Below are 24,667 nucleotides of genomic sequence, written 5' to 3'. Positions count from 1 at the left end.
CACACACACACACACACACACACACACACACACACACACACACACACACACACACACACACAGATGATGAGGATTATTGTTTCATATCCAACACAAAGAGAGAAGATGAACTGAACCAGAGTGTGAAGAGCACATGTTGATCACATGATGACATGTTGTGTGTGTTTAGTACAAATTGTCTGATTTTACTCTCACACATTTTGTTTCTTCTCTAATCACAGACTTGTTGGTTGTGGACTCTCAGAGATTCACTATGAAGTCGTTGCCTCAGCTCTGAAGTCCAGCCCCTCCCACCTGACACACCTGGACCTGACTTTGAACCACCTGGATGATTCATCAGTGAAGCGTCTGTGTGCTGGACTGGAGAGTCCAAACTGTAGACTGGAGACTCTGAGGTGAGTTCACTGACTGGAGCTGTTGTAGTTGTTTGAAGCTTCAGCTTTTCAGACACTTGTTGTTGAAGCAACGTGCAGCACTGATCTGAGAGCTGATGTTGAGTTGTGGTCAGAAACACAGCAGCTGGTGGATGTTGTGGAGCTGGAGCTGTTGCTTCAGCTGTTGGACTTTGATTTTCTAAACTTGTTCTTTCTGAAGCTTCTTCAGCTCTGAACAGATGATGAGACACTGAACGCTGTCAACAAGGAGCTTTGTCCTCAACTCGCTGCTTTTATTCTTTATTCAGATTGAACGGCTGCAGGATGTCACAGATCAGCTGTTCTTCTCTGGTCTCAGCTCTGAAGTCCAACCCCTCCCACCTGAGACACCTGAGACACCTGGACCTGAGCAGAAACGACCTGCAAGGTTCAGGAGTGAAGGATCTGAGAGGTTTTCTGGAGAGTCCAGACTGTAGACTGGAGACTCTGAGGTCAGTTCACTGACTGTTGTATCTGATCCACCTACAGTGGATTAAAGTGAACTTATAAAAATATACTTTCTTCTGAAAACATTAAATTGAAATAGATTATTTCTGTGTTTCTATATTTAGATTTTAATGCATCTTGAGCAGGACATGTCCTAAAAACAAAAAACTCTTCTTCTAAATAATCTGTGACAAATGATGTAAAATGAGTCCAGAAACACAGAGTTGTATTAATTCCTCATTTGAGTCCAGATTTATTTTCCTGTTTATTCAGATTTCTATCAAAAATCAAAGTTACACCACTTGACACTGGGTTTCATCACGTCATTGACCTCTGTGCTGTTAGTTTATTGATTTAACCCTGATACCAGTTGATCAATAAAGTCATTGATAATAATAATAATAATAACAGAGAAGAAGAAAAATACAGTTAGTGACATGAAATGGTACAAATATAAATCTGTCTAAAAGAATCAGAATCTCTAAATCAGAGAGTTGTAGTCAGTGTTTAGTCCAACAGGTATTGATCAGATATTGATTGTATATTGACAGACTGAGCTGAGGTCAGCAACAGCTGATGAATCTGTGCTGACATGTGGATTATGTGTAGAAGGCCACATGATGAAGATCCACAAGAACACAAGGACAAAGTCCCTCTATTGATTATTGATCAGGACTCATCTGATTATTGATCAGTAATCAATTAATTTATCTTCTTCTTTAATTCTTAATTCAGATTGTGGCGCTGCAGTTTGTCAAAGATCAGCTGTTCTTCTCTGGTCTCAGCTCTGAAGTCCAACCCCTCCCACCTGAGACACCTGGACCTGGGCTCCAACAGCCTGCAGGATTCAGGAGTGAAGGATCTGAGTGGTTTTCTGGAGAGTCCAGACTGTAGACTGGAGACTCTGAGGTCAGTTTACTGACTGTTACTGTTGTAGATCTTAGATCTTTGATCCACAACTGAACCTGATTGATCTTCACTCAGAACTTGAATCATTGATTTTGATTGAATTGATTAATGACATTTGAAATAGTGGTTGTTGAATATTTGCAGTTGTTGTTGTGTGAGAATGATTCTTCAGTTTCAGCTCATTTCACTCAGTGGTCATGAATAATGTCTGTTCACTTCAGTTCAACCTTCACACACACTCGTATTTCTCTCAGTCAGACGACTCATGTTTTCTAGAAACTCTGGAGAAAATGTCCAGTATCAGCTCATCAACTCACTTCATCTCTATCACAACAATGTGCACAAGATCCTCACAACTCATGTTTGGACAAAGACACTGAAATTCACCTGTTGAAGAAAAAACTCTTCTTTCTGATCATCAATGAATTAATCTTCTTCTTTTATTCTTTATTCAGATTGGAGGACTGCAGTTTGTCAGAGATCAGCTGTTCTTCTCTGGTCTCAGCTCTGAAGTCCAACCCCTCCCACCTGAGACACCTGGACCTGGGTTGTAACTACAAGCTGCATGATTCAGGAGTGAAGGATCTGAGTGGTTTTCTGGAGAGTCCAGACTGTAGACTGGAGACTCTGATGTGAGTTCACTGACTGTTACTGTTGTAGATCTGAGATCTTTGATCCACAACTGAACCTGATTGATCTTCACTCAGAACTTGAATCTTTGACTTTGATTGAATTGATGAATGACATCTGAAATAGTGGTTGTTGAATATTTGCAGCAAAACTCTTCTTTCTGATCATCAATGAATTAATCTTCTTCTTTTATTCTTTGTTCAGATTGGTGTACTGCAGTTTGTCAGAGATCAGCTGTTCTTCTCTGGTCTCAGCTCTGAAGTCCAACCCCTCCCACCTGAGAGAACTGGACCTGCGCAGAAACGACCTGAAGTCTTCAGACGTGAAGGATCTGTTTGATCTAGTGAAGAGTCCAGACTGTAGACTGGAGACTGTGAGGTCAGTAGGGGGGCGGAGTCAGTCTGTGCTGCTTTCAGCACTATTGGACTAAAGTCAGTGAGACAATAACAGAGAAAACAGTCAGCCAATCAGAGCAGAGAGAGAGACAACAGTCAGCCAATCAGAGCAGAGAGACAACAGTCAGCCAATCAGAGCAGAGAGAGACAACAGTCAGCCAATCAGAGCAGAGAGACAACAGTCAGCCAATCAGAGCAGAGAGACAACAGTCAGCCAATCAGAGCAGAGAGAGAGACAACAGTCAGCCAATCAGAGCAGAGAGACAACAGTCAGCCAATCAGAGCAGAGAGAGAGACAACAGTCAGCCAATCAGAGCAGAGAGAGAGACAACAGTCAGCCAATCAGAGCAGAGAGAGAGACAACAGTCAGCCAATCAGAGCAGAGAGAAAGACAACAGTCAGCCAATCAGAGCAGAGAGACAATCGCTGATCCATCACCTCTGTCCTCTGCTTCTCTTCTCAGATGGGACTAAACTCCTCCTCTCCTCTAGTCCTGAACCTCCCTCACTGACCTGAGAGCAGCTCCACTGTCTCTCTCAGAGTCCAGTCCACCATCCTCCCTGTGTGTTCTGGACCTGACAGAGATCATCACTGTCTCTGGACTCATCTGATCCTCTAGTCACTCTCTGCTCCTCCTCCTCCTCTTCTTCCTCCTCCTTCTCTTCCTCCTCCTCTTCTTCCTCCTCCTCCTCCTCCTCCTCTTCCTCCTCTTCTTCTTCCTCCATCTCCTCCTCTTCTTCCTCCTCCTCTTCCTCCTCTTCTTCATCCTTCTCTTCCTCCTCTTCTTCCTCTTCCTCCTTCTCCTCCTTTTCCTCCTCCTGCTCTTCCTCCTCCTCCTCCTCCTCTTCGTCCTCCTCCCCCTCCTCCTTTTCCTCCTGTTCCTCCTCCTCTTCCTCTTCCTCCCCCTCCTCCTTTTCCTCCTGTTCCTCCTCCTCCTTCTCCTCCTCTTCCTCCTCCCCCTCCTCTTCTTCCTCCTCCTCCTCATCTTCCTCTTCCTCCTCCTCTTCTTCCTCCTACTCCTCCTCCTCTTCCTCCTCTTCTTCCTCTTCCTCCTCCTCCTCTTCCTCCTCTTCCTCTTCTTCCTCCTCCTCCTCTTCCTCCTCTTCTTCCTCTTCCTCCTCCTCCTCTTCCTCCTCTTCCTCTTCTTCCTCCTCCTCCTCTTCCTCCTCTTCCTCTTCTTCCTCCTCCTCCTCCTCCTCCTCCTCCTCTTCCTCCTCCTCCTCCTCCTCTTCCTCCTCCTCCTCCTCTTCATCCTCCTCCTCCTCTTCCTCCTCTTCTTCCTCTTCCTCCTCCTCCTCTTCCTCCTCTTCCTCTTCTTCCTCCTCCTCCTCTTCCTCCTCTTCCTCTTCTTCCTCCTCCTCCTCCTCCTCCTCTTCCTCCTCTTCTTCCTCCTCCTTCTCCTCCTCTTCCTCCTCCTCCTCCTCCTCCTCCTCCTCTTCCTCCTCCTCTTCCTCATCCTCTTCCTCCTCCTCCTCCTCTTCCTCGCAGGTTAATGAAGCTGTGACATCATCAGTCAGTTGTGACATCACCGTCTCATTAAAGTGACTTCCTGTTTGAAAGTTTGAAATAAAAATGAGTTTGTCTTTTTAAAACTGGTTGTGATGTCATCATGATTACATCGTCTCTGAGCTGTAACGTTACAGCTTCTGATTAAAACCAAACTTTATTATTTCAACTTTAAACATTTATTTTATTTTTACTTTAAAATCAAAATGTTTTCATTTTTAGTCACGACTTTAAAAACTGAATTCACCGTTAAAGTGAAGTTAGAATCTATGACTGACTGAGTGTTTTACAGTGACTCAGCAGTTTTAATGTCGTCAGAATTATTCAATAAGAGACAGGAAGTGACAGGAAGAAGCAGCCAATCACAGGCCAGACCTCACCCAACAGGATTCACCACACACAAACACACACACACACACACACACACACACACACACACACACACACACACACACACACACACACACAGAGGAATGTGCTCGGGCCAGTTCGTCCTCAGCTAAACTATGACAAACACTCACTCTGAGGTTTTCAGCTCTCACTTCGTCTTCACTTTGGTTTTTAAATCAATCAAATAAAAATCTGAATATTGATCCGAGCAACAAACTGACACTGAATCAGTTTAATCTGAATAAAAACCAAACGGAGAAGAAGAAACCGCGACATGGAGGAATGAAAGTTTAGTTTTGTTCATTAACGTTGAAATGAAAACAGACAGAAACATGAAGCTGGTTGTTGATTGGTCGGTTGGTTTCTGTGTGAGCAGGTTTAGACCGGCTGGTTTCTGTGTGAGCAGGTTTAGACCGGCTGGTTTCTGTGTGAGCAGTGGTGGACAGTAACAGAGTACATTTACTAGAGTAGGCTACTGTACTTGTAGCTACATATCCAGAGGATTTGTACTTTACTTGAGTATTAGATTTCTTTGGTACTTATTACTCTTACTTGAATACATTTCCAAGACAAATATTAGTACTTTTACTGGAGTTAATTAGTAGGAAGGCTGAAAAGTACTGGTTACTTTCAGGTCTTTGTCTAAACTCCTATTGGACAGCAGCTGTGTTTGTCTGTGAAGGAAACCCTAACCCCTAAAAGCAGCACATCAGTGCAGCTGAGCAGCAAAGAGTTCATTCTCACTAACAAGAGTTCAAAGCTCCTGACATTCATTTACTAACTATTAGAGTCATTCATTGATGTGGACAATAAGACATTTACTCTGACTCTGACTTTGACTTAAAGTACCTTTAAAAGCAAGTACTTTTTTACTCTTACTGGAGTCAATCAATTTGTTTATTTCGGGCATGTCAATTTAAATCATCATCATCACACTTCATCTTAGTTCAAATAATACAATACACATGGCCGAAAGGGAAAGCGGGAGAAGCCAAAGCTGATCTAGTCCCGCCCCCATTACCCACAGAATAAAATCTTTTCATAATCAGATCATATCAGAATCTTTTTCTTTTGTTTTTTTCTTTTTTACATTTTGATATAACATTCTTTTACTTATGAAAGGAGTAACATGTGGACTGAGATACTTTTACTTGTAACAGAGTACATTTTGACCAGTAGTATTTGTACTCTTACTCAAGTACTGGGGTGGAGTACTCTGTCAGCAGTGAACAAACCACCTAAACCCACCTGGCCACTTTCTGCCGCGAGGCCCCGCCCACCGTGACGTCACAGAGCGAGGCCCCGCCCACCGTGACGTCACAGGCCGCCTCTAACCTGAGTTTCAGGATCAGTGTGTTGACAGCTGGACCAGCAGGAAGGTAAGGAGCTGCTGCTGCTGCTCTGCTCTCACTTCAGCTGCTTTCTAACTTTAAACCCTCTTCATGTTGGAGGAGACTTGAACCCGTTCTCCACTTCCTGTTGTTGTTGGTTTGTGTCGGTTTAGTTTCACTGTGTTTGGTTTCAGCTTCACCTGTTTGTGTCAGAGCAGCTGAGCAGTGATTGGTCGGAGCTCCACAGGTAGATCAGGCTCCTGTCTGCAGCAGCACATGGTTAGCCTAGCCTAGCCTAGCCTAGCTTAGCCTAGCCTAGCCTGGCCTAGCTTAGCATCAGTGGACACAGGTGCTAAGCCAATCAGGAAGCAGCTCAGTGTCAAAGGAAGATGAAGTTGTCCTGTCTTCTCTCTGATGTCCCTTTATTGTGAAGGGTTCTTTTTTTTCCCACTTGAGACGCTGTGATTGGACGGTTTCAGTTGAACAACAGAGCTGATTGGTCGGTCAGAAACCACTGAGCTTCAGCTGTAAAACCTGTGTTTGTCTCATTCAGTTCCTCTGTTGTGTTGTGTTTTGTTTTGTACAGGTGACGTTGGCTCCGCCCCCTTTTACCTGTCCTCACCTGTACAGAGTTATCAGCCGATCTCACACAGGAAGCTGCACACCACAGGTAGAGACACCTGTCTGTCCCCTCACCTGTCTGTCCTCACCTGTCTTTTTTTGAAAATTATTTTTATTGAACATTTTCAAAATGATAACAGTCCAGTACAGTGCATAGCCTACAGATTATAGATAGTAACCCTACAGTATGTAGCAAATCCAGAATATATTCCACAGCAATGATCTCAAAGGTCCTTGTTAGGTCTTAACATTTCAGGCAGTTGCATTCTGAGTTCCTAGGTACTTTAACACTTTGTCAAACTTTGCTGTAAAGACGTCGTTCTGACCGTTGATACGAAATCTTAGTCTTTACAGAGAAATATAGTCTGATATCAAAGACTTCCACAGATGTATTGAAGGAGGTTCATCTCCTACCCATCTGGTCATAACAGCCTTTCAGCCCAACAGAAGCAAAAAGTGTACCGTGTTCTTATGTGATCTTATTGATTCAGGGATATATCCCAATAAACACAATACAGTATTGTAATAGGCTGTATAGCTGCTGTTTATTTATCACACTAACCTCAGAACATACAGTTTGCCAAAACCATTGAATCTTCTCCCATTCCCAGAGGCAGTGAAATCTTGTCCCTAATATACTCTTACATTTTGGACAGTTTGGAGAGGCCCCTGCTGTATATTTACTATACATATATGGAGATATATAAACATTTTGTAAGATATTATATTGCGTTTCTCTGAATCTGTTACATATGGATATTAAGATTTCCTCCCATATTTCACCGTCTATCGTTGTTTTCAACTGGGTCTCCCATAGTTTCCGTAGGAATGATAATCCGTCTGTTTTCAAATATTGCAATTTGGAGTAAAATTTGGAGACAAAGTGACCTTGTTTAAGACTATCTAAAAGAGTCTTTTCTAACGAGTTAAAGTCATCTGGATGATTGAGCGTATCCATTTTAGTATACACAGAGTCTGACCTGGAGGTATTTGTAAAATTCTTTTGTTTGTAGTTTGTATGTAGCCTGTAATGATTCAAATGTTTTAAATTTTCCCCTATCCCAAAGGTCATGAATATGGTAAATTCCTGCTTTATACCAGTTCTAAAAGTTAGGCCCAATGCCCCCCATGGTTAATTCAGGAGTATCAGTCAAGTTATGTTTAGTCCCAAATAATTTCTGTCCTCACCTAATAAATTGTAACGATGAGTGGCTCTACAGAGCCGAGGTACAGAACCTAGTTAAATGGAGTGAGATTTGAATTGAATTGAAATTATTTATTCAGTCGCATCACACAATAACCTTATCGACACAAAACATTATCGACAAAATAGTGACTGAAAAGGCACAGGCAGAAGCATGATGCTTATATTAATGCCTGTCCTACGGGAGAATAAGGAGATGAACAACCTTATTTTAAATGCTTCCAAAACGAAGGAGATTCTAATTGACTTCCACAGGAATAAACCACCCCATCTCCCTCTCATTGTAAACAACACAGAGGTTGAGATGGTTGAAAGTTTCACATTCCTTAGTGTCACTATTACAAACAATCTCAGCTGGCACCTGAACACCAGTATTATTGTCAAAAGATCCATGCAACGACTTTTCTTCCTTCGTAAGATGAAAAATGTTACTTCTAACTGTCAGATCTTGATTACTGTAACTTTTATAGGTGCATAATAGAAAGTATTCTTACTTTACTTTACTTTACTTTGTCCACAGTTTGGTTCAGTAACCTCACTGTTCAGGACCAGAAATCTCTGACCAGAACAGTCAATCTGGCTCAGAAAATCATTGGTAGGCTACTGATCACTGACCACTGCTCTCTTTAGAGCTGTACACCACTAGCCTATATACAGCACACCTCTGGTGCAATTATAGTCAAGGTAAGATGAATAAGATCAAGGTTGTGTATAATGACGCCCTTCGTATCTTGCTGAAGTAGTTTCCACGGTGGGAAAGTGCCAGCCGTTTGTTTGTGTCCTGTAATGTCCCCACGTTCAATGCTTTGCTAAGAAATTGTATTTATAAATTTATCTGCAGACTGTATCAATCAAAAAATGGAATTATAACTAATGTCTCTGACTGAGCCAACTCAGAGTGACACTATAAACTTCCATGTTTTGGAAATACTGGTCTGAACAACTGTACTGTTTTTAGTTTGTGTGTGGACAGACTGTGTGCTGTCTATATTGCTTGTCTATGTTTCTTTGTTTGTGTCAATTGTTGGACTTGGAGTCTGTGAAATAAAGCTCTTTATATATATATATATATAGACATATATATAGACGCTGTGTAAAGTCCTGTCTGTGGCCGTAGGACGATGGCGGAGGCTCCAGACCTGTTCTCGGAGCAGGAGTTGACCTGCTCCATCTGCCTGGACCTGTTCGACGAACCCGTCTCCACTCCGTGTGGACACAACTTCTGCCAGGTGACGTCCCCATGCCGACCGTGACATCACTCACACGCTGCCCGTGTCCCAGCGTTACACTCGAACGCAACAAATAGTCTCACATGTAAAAAACCGGCTGCTTTGATCTAATATCCACCACTTTATTTTCCCATGATCCATTGCGTCACACCACAACGGAAGTGGGTTTTAGTAGCATTCTAGCGAGCGGCTAACTGGTAGTGTTAGCGGCTAACTGGTAGCGTTAGCCACCGGTGTAGGCACCAAATGTAGGGGCTCCGGGCTGCCAAAACCGTTCTGACTAAATCTGATGTTTGTTAAGTCTATAAAACGAATTATTGAACAAACATTACTATTTCTGTGTGCACGTTTTTGTAATTAGTCATGGTTGTCGTAGTTGTTATCTTTGCTGCTGCTGACAGCTAACAGCAGCTAAGCTAACACCTACTAGCTGTTAAAACGCTCCCGTTGTGGGACACGACATGAAACTACTCCAGTTAGCTCAGTCATGTTGGAACTCAGATATCCGCTGGAAAAAATATTTGTTCATGGAGCGTTTATTGAGTTATTTAAGACACTGCTAACGGCTAACAGCTAACGGTTAGCCCAGCTAACGTTAATCTAAAATGCAATGAATGGAGTGTCATGGCGACACCCAGCGTCGTTCTCCTGAAAGTGGTGGATAAACAGACGCCACGTGGATGTGAAACTAAAATCCGTCTTCTGTCTCCTGTCCAGGCGTGTATCGGCGGCTACTGGGCGTCCAGCGCCGTCTGCACCTGTCCTCTCTGCAAGCGCCAGTTTGACGAACGTCCTCGCCTCAGCGTCAACAAAGTCTTCGCTGTGATCACGGACAAGTACAAGCTAGCTCGCTACGCCGCCGCCGGGCTCCCCGTGCCCGTCAGGAACGGGACGGGCACGGCAGAGGGCGCCATGGCGACCAGCGTGAGCACCAACCCGTTCCTGTCGATGGCGGCGGGCGAGGCGGCGGCGGCGGCGGCGGCGGCAGCGGGGGAGGACGTGGTGTGGTGCGACGTCTGCACGGGCGTGAAGCGTCCGGCCGTCAGCTCCTGTCTCACCTGCACCGCCTCGTACTGCGGCGAGCACGTGCAGCCGCACCAGACCACGGCCTTCTACGCCAAACACCCGCTGATGGAGCCGCGGGACGCGCTGAGGGGTCGAACCTGCTGCCAACACCGCCGCCTGCTGGAGGTCAGAGCACACTGCACACCGCACGCTGCTGCTGTGATGTCACAGTCACAAGCTCCTTTCCTGACTCACTGTCATGTAGGATAGATAGATAGAAAGATGGATGGATAGATGGATGGATAGATGGATGGATGGATGGATGAATAGATGGATGGATAGATAGATGGATGGATGGATGGATGAATAGATGGATGGATAGATGAATAGATGGATAGATAAATGAATAGATGGATAGATAGATGAATAAATTGATGGATAGATAGATGGATAGATAGATGGATGGATAGATAGATGGATGGATGGATGGATAGATAGATAGATAGATAGATAGATAGATAGATAGATAGATAGATAGATAGATAGATAGATAGATAGATAGATAGATAGATAGATAGATAGATAGATAGATAGATAGATAGATGGATGATAGATGAATAGATGAATGGATAGATAGATGGATGGATAGATGAATAAATGGATGGATAGATAGATGGATAGATAGATGGATGGATAGATAGATGGATGGATGGATGGATGGATAGATAGATAGATAGATAGATAGATAGATAGATAGATAGATAGATAGATAGATAGATAGATAGATAGATAGATAGATAGATAGATAGATAGATAGATAGATAGATAGATAGATAGATGGATGGATGATAGATGAATAGATGAATGGATAGATAGATGGATGGGTAGATGAATAGATGGATGGATAGATAGATGGATGGATAGATGAATAGATGGATAAATGGATTGATGGAAGGATAGATGAATAGATGGATGGATAGATGAATAGATGGATGGATAGATAGATGGATGGGTAGATGAATAGATGGATGGATAGATGGATGGATAGATGGATAAATGGATTGATGGAAGGATAGATGAATAGATGGATGGATAGATAGATGGATGGGTAGATGAATAGATGGATGGATAGATGAATAGATGGATGGATAGATGAATAGATGGATTGATGGAAGGATAGATGGATAGATAGATAGATAGATAGATAGATAGATAGATAGATAGATAGATAGATAGATAGATAGATAGATAGATAGATAGATAGATAGATTCAACTTTATTGATCCCGTAGAAAATTTACAGCTGCTCATTCACACAATAAAAAAACCACCACAGAATCAACATTAATAATTAATAATACATAGATAAATGAAACAGTTTAAAAGAATAAAAGTTATGGTGCACTAGAGCACTTTTGAGCTGGACTATAACTTTTATTCTTTTAAACTGTTTTATTTATCTATCTACTCTCTGTTCTTACAACAGTTAGTGTCTTAAATGGAATCCTGTGGTTGTGAACTCACTGGAACTAACCATCACAATGTTTTCTTTTTCCATTTCATTTTCATTCATTTATTTACTGAGTTGGGACAATGCACACTCATCAACATTGATGTGTTAAGCATCAGTGTAACTGCGCTTAACAGTGTAACTTTACTCAAAGGATAATAACCGTTTTTTACAACCTGGACCTTATCTCTATCATAAACTCCGATCATTTCCTCCCCCAGATAACTTTGGTGTCATTACAAGTGGTTGTGATGAAATGAGCTAGTGCTATTCCCCTCTGAGTCCGGGGTTAGCTTGACCTACCGGGCAGCGCTCAGAGATGACATCATCCAGGTCAGAGGTCAGCAGGTCAACCTACAGACCCCGGATGTTGATAACAGCTAACCCCGGACTCAGAGGGGAATAGCACTAGCCTATCACAACTAAATATTGGTGAAATGAAGGAGTTTCTCTGCAGATAATGTGTTATTTAGACCCTGTAGACTCCATTATACGGATATACGCGCCTCTCGGCTGGAGCTCATTTCATCACAACCACTTGGAATGACACCAAAGTTATCTGGGGGAGGAAATGATCGGATTTTATGCTAGAAATAAGGTCCAGATTGTAAAAAACAGTAAATTATCCTTTGAGTAAAGTTACTTGAAGCAAGTCCAGAGTTGATATTCCTGTGTTTATGACACAAACGGGAGCTTCCCACTGCACCTGAACACACCGAGCGGTAACTTGGGTCTCGACTCCGCCAGACTTTGAATTAGATCTAGTTTTACAAACATGTCGGCTTGTTGAAGTAAATAAACTTCTGGCTGCATGTTTGAGTCTCCATCTGACGCTGTCTGTGGCACCAAAGTTATCTGGGTGAGGAAATGATCGGATTTTATGCTAGAAATAAGGTCCAGATTGTACAAAACGGAAATTCCCCTTTAAATAAAGTTGAAATACTGGGAAAAAAAAGAAGAAATTCCTTGTATTTGACAGGGTATGAATCGTTTTGGGCTTCAGTGTGTGTACGTTACGTTCACCGTGTGTATACGTTGCGTTCACTGTGCAGGTGTACTGTCGGACGTGCCAGAGTTGCATCTGTGCCATCTGCGTCCTGGAGGAACACCGGACACACAAAACGGTCTCGGTCCAGACGGAGAGAGTCAGCAAACAGGTAAAAGGTCGTAGTAGCTACACAATGATGATGATGATGATGTCACTGGGAGCGTCGGCCAATGAGACGAGCCCGTGTTCACCTGTGCGTGCAGAAACAGGTGGCGAGGACGGAGCAGGAGATCCTGAACCGCATCAAAGGGAAAGAGACGTTCCTGTTTGAGCTGAAGAGGAAACTGGGCGGAGTCAAGGTCAGACACACACACACACACACACTCTTATACACACACAACGTCAAATCTCCCTGTGCGCTCGGCCAGTTAAAGGGATAGTTCAACATTTAGTCAAACTGGCCCATCACCATAATCCCTATAGTCATAGCAGTAGGTTCGTTGCCTTTAATTGTCGGTGCAAGCTGTTTTTAGAACGGCGGAGCAGAGCCGTGAGCTGCTCAGAGCTACGCTACGGAGGCTCATTATGGGATTTCTTGGTTTCTAACTCATCAAACTCATCAAATACACAATCCAACAACTCCACAACGCTCTGGTGGACAAGTTGTGAGCTGCACATTCACCACGCTATGAGATAATAACACAACGTTACCACACAGAGTTGTTTTAGAGGGAAATTCATGCAAAACCACTGATGCACGTTGCCTTCAGGGACAGTTTTTCATCATCAGTCTCTGTATTTCCCTCTACAACAACTCTGTGTGGTAACGTTGTGTTATTATCTCATAGCGTGGTGAATATGCAGCTCACAACTTGTCCACCAGAGCGTTGTGGAGTTGTTGGATTGTGCATTTGATGAGTTTGATGAGTTTGAAACCAAGAAATCCCATAATGAGCCTCCGTAGCGTAGCTCTGAATAGCTCACGGCTCTGCTCCGCCGTTCTAAAAACAGCTTGCACCGACAATTAAAGGTAACGAACCTACTGCTATGACTATAGGGATTATGGTGATGGACCAATTTGACTAAATGTTGAACTATCCCTTTAACATGTTGGTTTTTGTTTTAATGTGCTATATGAATAAAATTGACACAGAAATAAATATATAGTTGGACCAGAACTGGGTTAAATGAGTGATGATGTCATAGTGAACGGTGCGATCACGTGACCGCGGCCGGCTGTGTTCCAGAGCTACGGGGACCGGGAGCGCGGCGAGGTGGAGCAGCTGCTGGACGACGTGTCGGCCTCGCTGGACCGCATCCGGACCGAGGTGGTGGGCCGGATGCAGAGCCAGCTGGACGCCGTGATGTCCAGGGGGGAGGGGCTGGCGGGCCGTCTGGAGGCGGAGCTTAGCGAGCTGACGGACCGGAGGATCGAGCTGGAGGCGCAGGCCGTCAGCCAGGACCACATCGGCTTCCTGCAGGTGAGAGGCCACTGGTCTGATGTTACCTAGCAACCAGTGGTGGAGTCTAATGTTACATCAGGGTATCCGCGGGGTCTTGAAAAGTATTAAAAGGTGATAAATCAATTTTGGGAAAATTAAGACCCTTAAAAAGTATTAAAAAGTCTTTTCACGAGTTTATAGTCTTAAAGGACAATTCCAGGCGAATTCACCTCAGGCTGTATGTTCCTAACATTTTAGGTCTAACAGAAGGAATCTGAAGGTTTTCAGTTTAATGTCTCCTCCTGTTTTGCGGTAGTTGTGTCTGTCCCCGCGTCGCCACGGCAGCGATGAATGGGAGCAGATTGAAGTTCTGCTGTTTAGGCTGTTTCCATCCCTCAAAGCCACAGACAGCGTCAGATGGAGACTCAAACATGAACCCAGAAGTTTATTTAACTTCAAGCAAGTAAAGAGTTGATATTCCTGTGTTTATGACACAAACGGGAGCTTTCCGACTGCGCCCGAATGCACCGCGCACGGCAACTGGGTCTCGCGCGAGACTCCGCCAGACTTTGAATTAGATCTAGTTTTACAAACATGTCGGCTTGTTGAAGTAAATAAACTTCTGGCTGCATGTTTGAGTCTCCATCTGACGCTGTCTGTGGCTTTGAGGGATGGAAACAGCCTAAGCAGCACAACTTCAATCCGCTCCCATTCATCGCTGCCGTGGCGACGCGGGGACAGACACAACTACCGCAAAACAGGAGACATTAAACTGAAAATCTTCAGATTCCTTCTGTTAGACCTAAAATGTTAGGAACATACAGCCTGAGGTGAATTCGCCTGGAATTGTCCTTTAAGTACAGTAACGAAGTATTTGTACTTCGTTACTTGCCATCACTGTAAACCATCGGGTGTTGTGATTGGTTGGTTCCCTCAGTGGGCGGGGCTTAAACCATCGGGTGTTCTGGTTGGTTCCCTCAGTGGGCGGGGCTTAAACCATCGGGTGTTCTGGTTGGTTGGTTCCCTCAGTGGGCGGGGCTTAAACCATCAGGTGTTCTGGTTGGTTGGTTCCCTCAGTGGGCGGGGCTTAAACCATGGGGTGTTCTGGTTGGTTGGTTCCCTCAGTGGGCGGGGCTTAAACCATCGGGTGTTCTGGTTGGTTCCCTCAGTGGGCGGGGCTTAAACCATCGGGTGTTCTGGTTGGTTGGTTCCCTCAGTGGGCGGGGCTTAAACCATCAGGTGTTCTGGTTGGTTGGTTCCCTCAGTGGGCGGGGCTTAAACCATGGGGTGTTCTGATTGGTCCCTCAGAGCTTCGAGGACGCGGCGGCGCCTCTGGCCGACGAGCAGAGCGACGCGGACGAGGACTCAGACTTCTCCCTCCACTTCGAGATGGGAGACGTGAAGAACTCTCTGACGGAGGTGAAGGACAAGATGGACGACATCAGGATGGAGGACGGACGGTCCAGAGGCTCCAGGAGCTCCTGTAAGTCCTCACCTGTCTCACCTGTCTCTACCTGTCTGTCTTCACCTGTCTGTCCTCACCTGTCTGTCTCTACCTGTCTCATCAGTCTCGTCCGGTGACCTCGTGGCAGCAGAGAGCATGATGAGTCTGAGAGGAAGCAGCGCCAACCTGAGGAAGAGTCACTGGTCTCTGAGAGGTGAGATCACTGTCTTGTAATAATACTTTTTATTTTTTATTTAACCTTTATTTAACCAGAATCAATTAAGAACAAGTTCTTATTTACTAGGGCTGGGACGATATGCTTTTCTCCCGATTCGATTCTTCTATTTTTTGGATGGCGATTCGATTTAAATTGCGATTCTACGATATTGCCGATTCTCTCGATTTTTAGTCATTTATCTGCACACAAACACTGTAGGAGCCTAGAAATTAACATACTCCATTATAAAGTGAACTTTATACCCTTATAACCCTTTTCAAAACCTGTACTCTCTGTATGTAAAAAAGGCTAACAAATGCACATTGCACAATATTAAAAAAAAATTGAAAAAAAAAAAAAAAATAAAGAATAAAAAAAAAATTCGATTTTTGAAAAAAGATATCGATTTAAAAAAAAAAAGATATCGCGATATTTATGTGAATCGTTTTTTTCTCCCACCCCTATTATTTACAGTAGCTGTGTTTACATGCGCAAAATTTCTTAACCAGATTAAAAATTTGAGGGATAGGAAAATCCGAATCCACTGTTTACATGGGCGAAGAATCAAATAATCTGATCATGACGTGCGTACACATGCACCGAGCTTTATTCAGAATAACAGGATTTGGACATGCAGAGCTGTCTAATTTCCCTAAAACAACAAACTTAGCGGGTTTGATTCCTGTCGGGCGTCACATTAGAGTGTGTAAAAGCAAAAATGAATAGGCAAAATGAGTAGAACTTTTCTTTTTTATTTATTTATCTCTTTGTTTGTTTTGTAAATTTGTTTGGTAGTTTCGTTTGTGGGGGAGAGATCGGGAGGGATGGGAGGGGGAAAAAAACCCCACTTATGTATTGTTGTTTTGTAAGGTGAATTCTCTGAACCAAAGCGGTATAAATAAATATAAAAAAAAAAATGAGTAGAACTGTGTACAGCCGTGTCGCGCTAGTGGGAAAAGACGTAACGATCGGAATAAGTGTTTACATGGACTTCGTTCGGAATAACAATCGGCATAAACCACCCCTCTCGATCCGAACAGAATTTCTTTCGGATCGAGCCGAATCCGATCAGAATCTTCCAATTGACGTGTTTACATGACAAGCCCTTTATTCTAAATATTTGTGTCCATGTAAACGCGCCTATTGTTTGAGCTTTTAATGTGAAAGGGCCTGACTGTGGTTTCCTGTCTCTCTCCAGACCTGAAGAAGATCAAAGGAGCCTCAGGTGTGTTTCTGTTCTGTCTCTTATTATTATCAACACAGGTGATGTGTTCAGGGACGGTGGTAAAAACCTGTTTCTTCTGTTACAGGACATAAAAAAGCTCGAGTGTACATGGGTGAGTCTGACTTTTATTTCATCATCTCTGTCAATCAAACCTGTCAATCAACTGCTGTGATTATGTCATCGATCACTGTCATTATTGTTGTTAAAGGGATAGTTCAACATTTAGTCAAACTGGCCCATCACCATAACCCCTATAGTCATAGCAGTAGGTTCGTTACCTTTAATTGTCGGTGCAAGCTGTTTTTAGAACGGCGGAGCAGAGCCGTGAGCTGCTCAGAGCTACGCTACGGAGGCTCATTATGGGATTTCTTGGTTTCCCTCATTGATGAAACTCATCAAATACACAATCCAACAACTCCACAACGCTCTGGTGGACAAGTTGTGAGCTGCACATTCACCACGCTATGAGATAATCATTACGTAACATTACGACACATGAAGCAAATACTCTGAACTACTTTCTCTTCTGAAATCCCTCCGCCCAGCAGCAGCCGTGTCTGGAATGTAGTTCCGGCTGCATTTCCCTCTAAAACAACAACTCTGTCTCTAATGTCACATGATCGACAAACACAGACAAATAACTTTTGTTACAGTTCAGTTCCTTTTTTTCCACTGACCTGTAACTTCTCAGTTTGACGCCGTTAAATTCATTTTTCACAACTCAGAGTCCAAGTTTTAATTCCTTTCTTCCTCCTTAGTCCAGGCAAAATAGCGTTTTCCGACAGACTAATTGTAACAGAATGTTTTTCACCACCAGACATAATTTCTCTGAGGTGTCTAGAACAACATACTAAAAGTCCTAAGAAATCCTAGTTGGGGAAATATGTTTAATTCTCATAATTATTTACTGTATAAAGTCTATGGTGCTGACAACAATACACCCAAATGGGGCTATTTTTTTTCCCTTTACTCCTACCACAATGAAAGTAGACATGAAAAGTAACATTTTTTGTATTACAAGTTTCTTGGAAAATGAATTTTAATATGCAAATGAGCAAAACACTAATGTAATACGGTATGCCCAAAATACACCCGAATAGGCTTCTTTTCTTCCTTTACTCCTACCATTCGTCTATGGGACCATAGACTTAAATAATGATGAGAATTAAACATATTTCTTCAACTAGGATTTCTTAGGACTTTTAGTATGTTGTTCTGGACACCTCATAGAAATGATTTATGGTGAAAAACATTCTGTTACAATTAGTCTGTCGTAAAACGCTATTTTGCCTGGACTATAAAGTCTATGGTGCCAATACAATACACCTCAGTGGGGCTGTTTTTTTCCTTTACTCCTATCACAATGAAACTTTACACAATGAAAGTAGACATGAAAAGTAACATTTTTTGTATTACAAGTTTCTTGGAAAATGAATTTGAATATGCAAATGAGCAAAACACTAATGTAATACTGTATGCCCAAAATACACCCGAATAGGCTTCTTTTCTTCCTTAACTCCTACCATTCGTCTATGGGACCTTATCGGCACCATAGACTTTATACAGTAAATAATGATGCAAATTAAACATATTTCCCCAACTAGGATTCCTTAGGACTTTTAGTATGTTGTTCTGGACACCTCATAGAAATGATGCATGGTGAAAAACATTCTGTTACAATTAGTTCTATTTTTGGGTCCAAAATGAGCTGGATTACCTTTATTGATAAGAAACTTAGCTAAATGCTATAGCGTGTGTGTACAGTTAAGGTCAAAATTATTAGCCCCCATGCAACTTTTTAACATTTCCCTAAAATAATGCCCAATGTTAGCAATATTCATAAAATTTTATTTAGTAAATCATTCATCAATGATATGACCCCATTTTGGTACACTTTGGAATGTGAAATAAATATTCGAGATTTATTTATGAACAATTTGGTCAAAATTGAGATGGTCAAAATTATTAGCCCTCTATGGGATTTTTTGCTTGCTTTTTCTGCTAACTCGGTTTGAAACCACACCTGAGCAGTCAAAAAACACAAGATTTCCAAAACTTTGGAGCGCAAAATAATCAGAGATGTCAACAAGAAACCCTGGACCTCTGCAAAGACGATTGTTGCTGAACTGGCTTCATCTGGACATGATGTTTCATGCAAGACTGTTGTGAGGGCTCTTCATCGTGGTGGACTTAATGGTCATCGTCCAAGAAAAACCCCTTTGCTCTCACGGCAGCACATCAAAGTCGGACTGAACTTTGCCAGAGACAATTTGAAACATTAGGGTGAGTTTTGGAAGTCTGTGCTTTGGTCTGATGAAACTACACATGAGCTGTTTGGGCATGCACCACGATGAAGAGCCCTCACAACAGTCTTGCATGAAACATCATGTCCAGATGAAGCCAGTTCAGCAACAATCGTCTTTGCAGAGGTCCAGGGTTTCTTGTTGACATCTCTGATTATTTTGCGCTCCAAAGTTTTGGAAATCTTGTGTTTTTTGACTGCTCAGGTGTGGTTTCAAACCGAGTTAGCAGAAAAAGCAAGCAAAAAATCCCATAGAGGGCTAATAATTTTGACCATCTCAATTTTTACCAAATTGTTCATAAATAAATCTTGAATATTTATTTCACATTCCAAAGTGTACCAAAATGGGGTCATATCATTGATGAATGATTTACTAAATAAAATTTTATGAATATTGCTAACATTGGGCATTATTTTAGGGAAATGTTAAAAAGTTACATGGGGGCTAATAATTTTGACCTTAACTGTATGTGTGTGTGTATGTGTATGTATGTGTGTGTGTGTGTGTAGAGGACGTGACGCTGAACCCGGTGACGGCGTATCCCTTCCTCATCCTGTCGGAGGACAGGAAGCAGGTGAAGAGAGGAGAGAAGCTGCAGTTCTACAGGAACAGCTCGCACCGCTTCGACGTCTGGTCCTGTGTCAGCGCCAAGGAGGGATTCAACTCAGGGAGGCACTACTGGGAGGTACACACACACACACACACACACACACACACACTACTGGGAGGTACACACACACACATTACAACACACACACAGACAATGAATTGATCATTGATTTTAGACGTAAGAAGGAAATTCCTACTGAGTGCATCAGACTATTTACCGGAAAACTTCAAATAATGGCCGAGTCCCAATTAGCCGCCGGGTGTAGCAAAATATTTTTTGTATTAAACGCCCATCCCAAATAAACGCCGGGTCAAACATTGTTTTTCTGGTTGCCAAAAATATTCTATGCAAATATAGCCTCCCTAAATACAAACAAATGACCTTAAACAGATTGAAAGTGTCTCAAGACATTAAAGTCGGCCGAGGACCGACGAGACGCTCTGGGCTGGTTGCTGCTGCTCGGTCTGTCCTCTCCTCTCATCCGACCTTCAGCACCTGTCCTGGGCTGCACCGTGTCGGCTCGGCTCACTACTCCTCATTTAAATGACTTATTACTCCTTCTAAAAGTAGACAATTTACTGTTCTGTTCTCATACGTGTGTTTAGGCTATACGTTGCATTATTATAAGCTATACTTCATTCCCTCAAAAAGGGTTAGAAGGACAGAGGAGCGAGCCAACACAGGTGCTGAAGTGAGAAAGAGGAGTGGAGAGACTGGGCGTCCGCGGGGCTCTTGCAGCTTGTGGCGGATGACCGGGGGTCTCGGTCTCCTGGTACCTGTGCGGGCCAGGACCACGGAGGTCAGCGAGACAGAGAACGAGTCCGCCCCGCCCGTATAATGTCTTCAGAAACACGTATCGTTCCACCGCAGCCTGCCGCCACGGACACACTATTAATAAACGCAGGTCCCAAATAAACGCAGGTCTCTAATAAACGCCTGTTGATTTGAGCGATTTAAGCAAATAAACGCCCGGGCCTTTATTTGGTGTTTTACGGTAACAAAAAAGTTGAAATTGTCTCATCATATAAATACTCGGGGACCTTTTTTGACGACCATCTCAAATTTGATGTAAACACAGATTTTCTAGTGAAGCGATCGGACAACAGAGAATTCATCTTCTCAGGAAACTAAATTCTTTCTCTGTCGGACCTGTTATACTCTGTAGTTTTTATCAATCAGTCATTTATTGAGAGCGTTAAGTGTTTTTCCTTTATTTGTCGGTTTCATTGTCTCTCGGTTAAAGACAGAAACAGCCTGACCAGTATCGTTGAGTCCTGCTCTAAGATTAACCAGAGTGAAACTAAGAGATTTAAGTTCCTACTGCAACCAGCAAATCCTCCAAAGAGCAGAAAGTGTTTCAGCCCCCCCAGTCCAGTCCTAGTGGGTGAATCCTCTCTGTTGCCTTCAGGCCGTTATGCCCTTCCTATGTGTAAAACAAACCGCTTCTCTAAATCATTCATTCCTCTGCACTCAGACTCATAGGTTTTTTTTTGTTTTTTTTTTACACTTTCTTTTTATTGTTTTTCTTTAGCATTGCATAAACATTATACAACAACAATACAAACAAATAAAAATAAAATAAAATAAAATGTGAAAAAGAACATGTTGGATCACCATGCTTCTACAGTTTGATCATTTTTCAATGTCAATGTGATGGTCCTTGTCCTGTCGTTTTTATGTATTCAGTCCATTTCTCCCACTTCCGGCAGTATTGATCCTCTTGAGTCCTTATTTTATAAGTCAGTTGTTCCATAATATGTATTTCGTCCATATCATAGGTTTTTTTTTTACATTTTATTTTATTCTTTATTTCTTAAAAGCTTTTTTATTTTATTTTATATATTATTATCCATTCCAAGCTCCATGTTATCTGATGTGTGTTGTATTGTCTATTTATTGTGGGCCATGTAGGCTATTATAAACCACCACAACCTGCTGCTCAAAATGAATCGCCCCTTGTGGGATTAATAAAGTTGTTTTGAATTTGAATTGAAAACAGATACACACACAACGTTGTGCGTGCTCAGGTGTGTGTGTGTGTGTGTGGCCTGTGCAGGTGTGTGTGGGGGAGAACAAGGACTGGAAGGTGGGCGTGGTCAGCGAGTCGGCTCAGAGGAAGGGTCTGTTCGACATGAGTCCAGCTAACGGCTACTACGCCGTCTGGTGGAGTGGCAGCCAGCTGAGGGCGCTGACGGCCCCGCCCCTCACCAAGGTCAGACACACACAATCTATTATCAATACTCACCTGGAAATGCTGACGGTTTCCAGATGAAAGGTCTTATTGCAGATTGAACACGCAAAAATTGAAATTTCCCTCATTATCTCCTCCCCCTCATGTGGACTAAGGGCTGGGAGAAGTTTCAGAGTCCTCTGTGGCTTCTCTGAGTTACAGGGGGTCTCGGCGTAGCAGTGCATGTCCATATAACGGTTGCAAATGGATACCAACTGTCTTGGTAACAAAAAGACACACCAAAAAACATCCAGATACCTCCATGCTGCTCGTATGTAATGTCCCTCTTGTATTGAAGCCCCGAAATGAGAAATTGTCCCGAAAATAATTACATAAGTCTATATTTCAAGCTTGTTTGTAGCAGAAGCTCCTCTTCCCAGTTCGTCAAATTAGCATTTCAGGGCTTCAATACAAGATGGACATTACATACGAGCAGCATGGAGGTATTTGGATGTTTTTTGGTGTGTCTTTTTGTTACGAAGAACAGTTGGTATCCATTGAAAAACGTCATATGGACATGCACTGCTACGCCGATTTGAAATTTCAATTTTGGGTGAACTATCCCTTTAAAGCTTTAAAGCTCCAATTGGTAAATTGATGAAAGTGAAAGTAAACTCCACGACTTGGTCGGAAATTTCAAGACAAGACACCGTCAGGTCCCTTTATGAACCTCTGCCGGTGTTATCATCTTGAAATTTCCGAAGCAAGTCGCGGAGTTTATTTTCACTTTCGTCAGTTTACTACGACATGTAGCCAAGAACTGTGATTGGCTGCTCCTCCTGCTCCCTCTCCCTGACTGGTGGTTGTGGTGGGTTTCGGCAAATACGATTCCAGGCTGTAGGTGGAGCCAGAGGAGTTGGATTTTGTCCTAAATTACCCATTTAATGTCCAACTATCAGAATATAGTGACAGTTCCAGCAAATATGACTGAATAATTGTTACCAACTGCAGTTTTAAAGGAGACATAGCCTATTATTTAATAAGATAAGATGAGTCTTTATTGTCTCCATGAAGAGAAAGTCATTTTGGACCAGAGACTCCAAGCAGGCACCACAGATATACATTATATATCATATATAATATAACACCTCTCTCTGAGGCTCTTTAACATTTATCTGCTGTTTGTCTTCTGGACCCAAAATGTTCCCTCAGCTGTCTGACAATGATGTCATCAGTTTTCTAATTAGCATAACCCCGCCCCTACCTGTGTAGTAGTACAGATACCTGTAGAGGGGGCGGGGCCTGGTGAGCAGTGGCTCATTTGCATTTAAAGGGACAGAGCCCTTGTTTTTGACAGTTTAGACTACACAAATACCATAGTAATAATAGTACCATGTAGTGGAAACGCGGCTTAAGAGACAACAACAATGAGGTGCTGACAATATACGGTGGTTGTGTCCACCCCCGGGTTGGTTTATGTGACTAAAGGAGACATGTCGGTGCAGGGGGGGGTGGAGCGTTGAGCCAATCTCCTTCAACCAGCACGGAAAAGGGGAATGATAGGAAAGTTTTCTAATTTAATGAGAAACAATACCCAGCAGGTCAGCAATGCATGACAGCAAACATGTGGTTCATTCGTCCCCTCAAGTCACATAAACCAGCACAGCGTGGACACACACAACTCCGCTGACGTGTAGAAAAGTGAAAAAAGTGTTTCCATTACACTTTTGCGATACAGGTTTATATCGATACGTCTGGAAAACCACCTCATGAGAGCGTAAAAACCTTTTAGCGATATTTGAGAGTTCAGTTCCGTCTGAACTGAACACAACACTTTAACGTGATCTAAAGTCTGTGTGTGTATGTGTATGTCTTTGTGTGCGTGTGCGTGTGTGTGTGCGTCCTGCAGCTGAAGAGTCCTCAGCGGCTGCGTCAGGTGGGCGTGTTCCTGGACGTGGAGGAGGGACAGGTGTCCTTCTACAACGCCAAGTCTGGATCGGAGATCTACAGCTTCACCGCCGCCGCCGAGTTCACCGAGAGGATGTTCCCTCTGCTGGGGACGGGGGACAAAGAGGTCCCGCTGGTCCTCGTCACCACACAGCACCACCTGGCCTGAGACCACCTGGCCTGAGACCAGCACAGACCAGCAGAGACAGAAACAGCAGCAGTGAATGATGGGAAATCAAAGGAAGAGTAAAAAAAACCCACTGACGTCTCATTATTAATTTAAAGGGATGGGATAGTTCACCCAAAATTCCAATTTCCCCCATTATCTCCTCGCCCTCATGTGGACTAAGGGCTGGGAGAAGTTTCAGAGTCCTCCGTGGCTTCTCTGAGTTACAGGGGGTCTCGGCGTAGCAGTGCATGTCCATATGACGGTTGCAAATGGATACCAACTGTCTTCATAACAAAAAGACACACCAAAAAACATCCAAATACCTCCATGCTGCTCGTCTGTAATGGCCCCGACATGAGAAATTGTCCCGAAAAAAATTAAACAAGTCTATTTTTCAAGCTTGTTTTGTAGCAGAAGCTTCTCTTCCTGGTCCGTCAAATTTGGACGTATTTGGATGTTTTTTGGTGTGTCTTTTTGTTACGAAGACAGTTGGTATCCATTAGCAACCGTCATATGGACATGCACTGCTACACCGAGACCCCCTGTAACTCAGAGAAGCCACG

The 24,667-nt window shown here is 43.1% G+C and overlaps 2 protein-coding genes across 2 annotated transcripts in view; both read left to right on the top strand.

Moving 5' to 3' along the window:
- Positions 1-3,267, top strand: part of LOC310989771 (NLR family CARD domain-containing protein 3-like) — a gene marked incomplete at both ends in the record, with an annotated part of 65,370 nt that extends 62,103 nt beyond the window's left edge. The window contains 2 exons of the mRNA XM_083976919.1: positions 2,604-2,777; positions 3,258-3,267. Coding sequence (XP_083833045.1) covers positions 2,604-2,777; positions 3,258-3,267 — 184 coding nt within the window. The remainder of the gene's footprint in view (positions 1-2,603; positions 2,778-3,257) is intronic.
- A 5,700-nt stretch (positions 3,268-8,967) lies between these two features.
- btr30 (bloodthirsty-related gene family, member 30) lies at positions 8,968-24,104 on the top strand (the record flags this gene model as incomplete). The annotated part of the gene is made up of 12 exons (XM_083976507.1): positions 8,968-9,075; positions 9,793-10,266; positions 12,642-12,746; positions 12,841-12,936; positions 13,825-14,058; positions 15,328-15,502; positions 15,588-15,677; positions 16,879-16,905; positions 16,991-17,017; positions 19,718-19,893; positions 21,875-22,030; positions 23,898-24,104. The coding sequence occupies 12 exons, from the start codon at positions 8,968-8,970 to the stop codon at positions 24,102-24,104; spliced, it is 1,875 nt and encodes a 624-aa protein (XP_083832633.1).
- Positions 24,105-24,667: the final 563 nt, after the last annotated feature.

This window comes from Trachurus trachurus, assembly GCF_905171665.1.
Source record: "Trachurus trachurus genome assembly, chromosome: 8".
NCBI classification, from domain to species: domain Eukaryota; kingdom Metazoa; phylum Chordata; class Actinopteri; order Carangiformes; family Carangidae; genus Trachurus; species Trachurus trachurus.
Note: the sequence above shows the minus strand (reverse complement) of the source record. Positions and strands in the feature narration are given on the sequence as shown.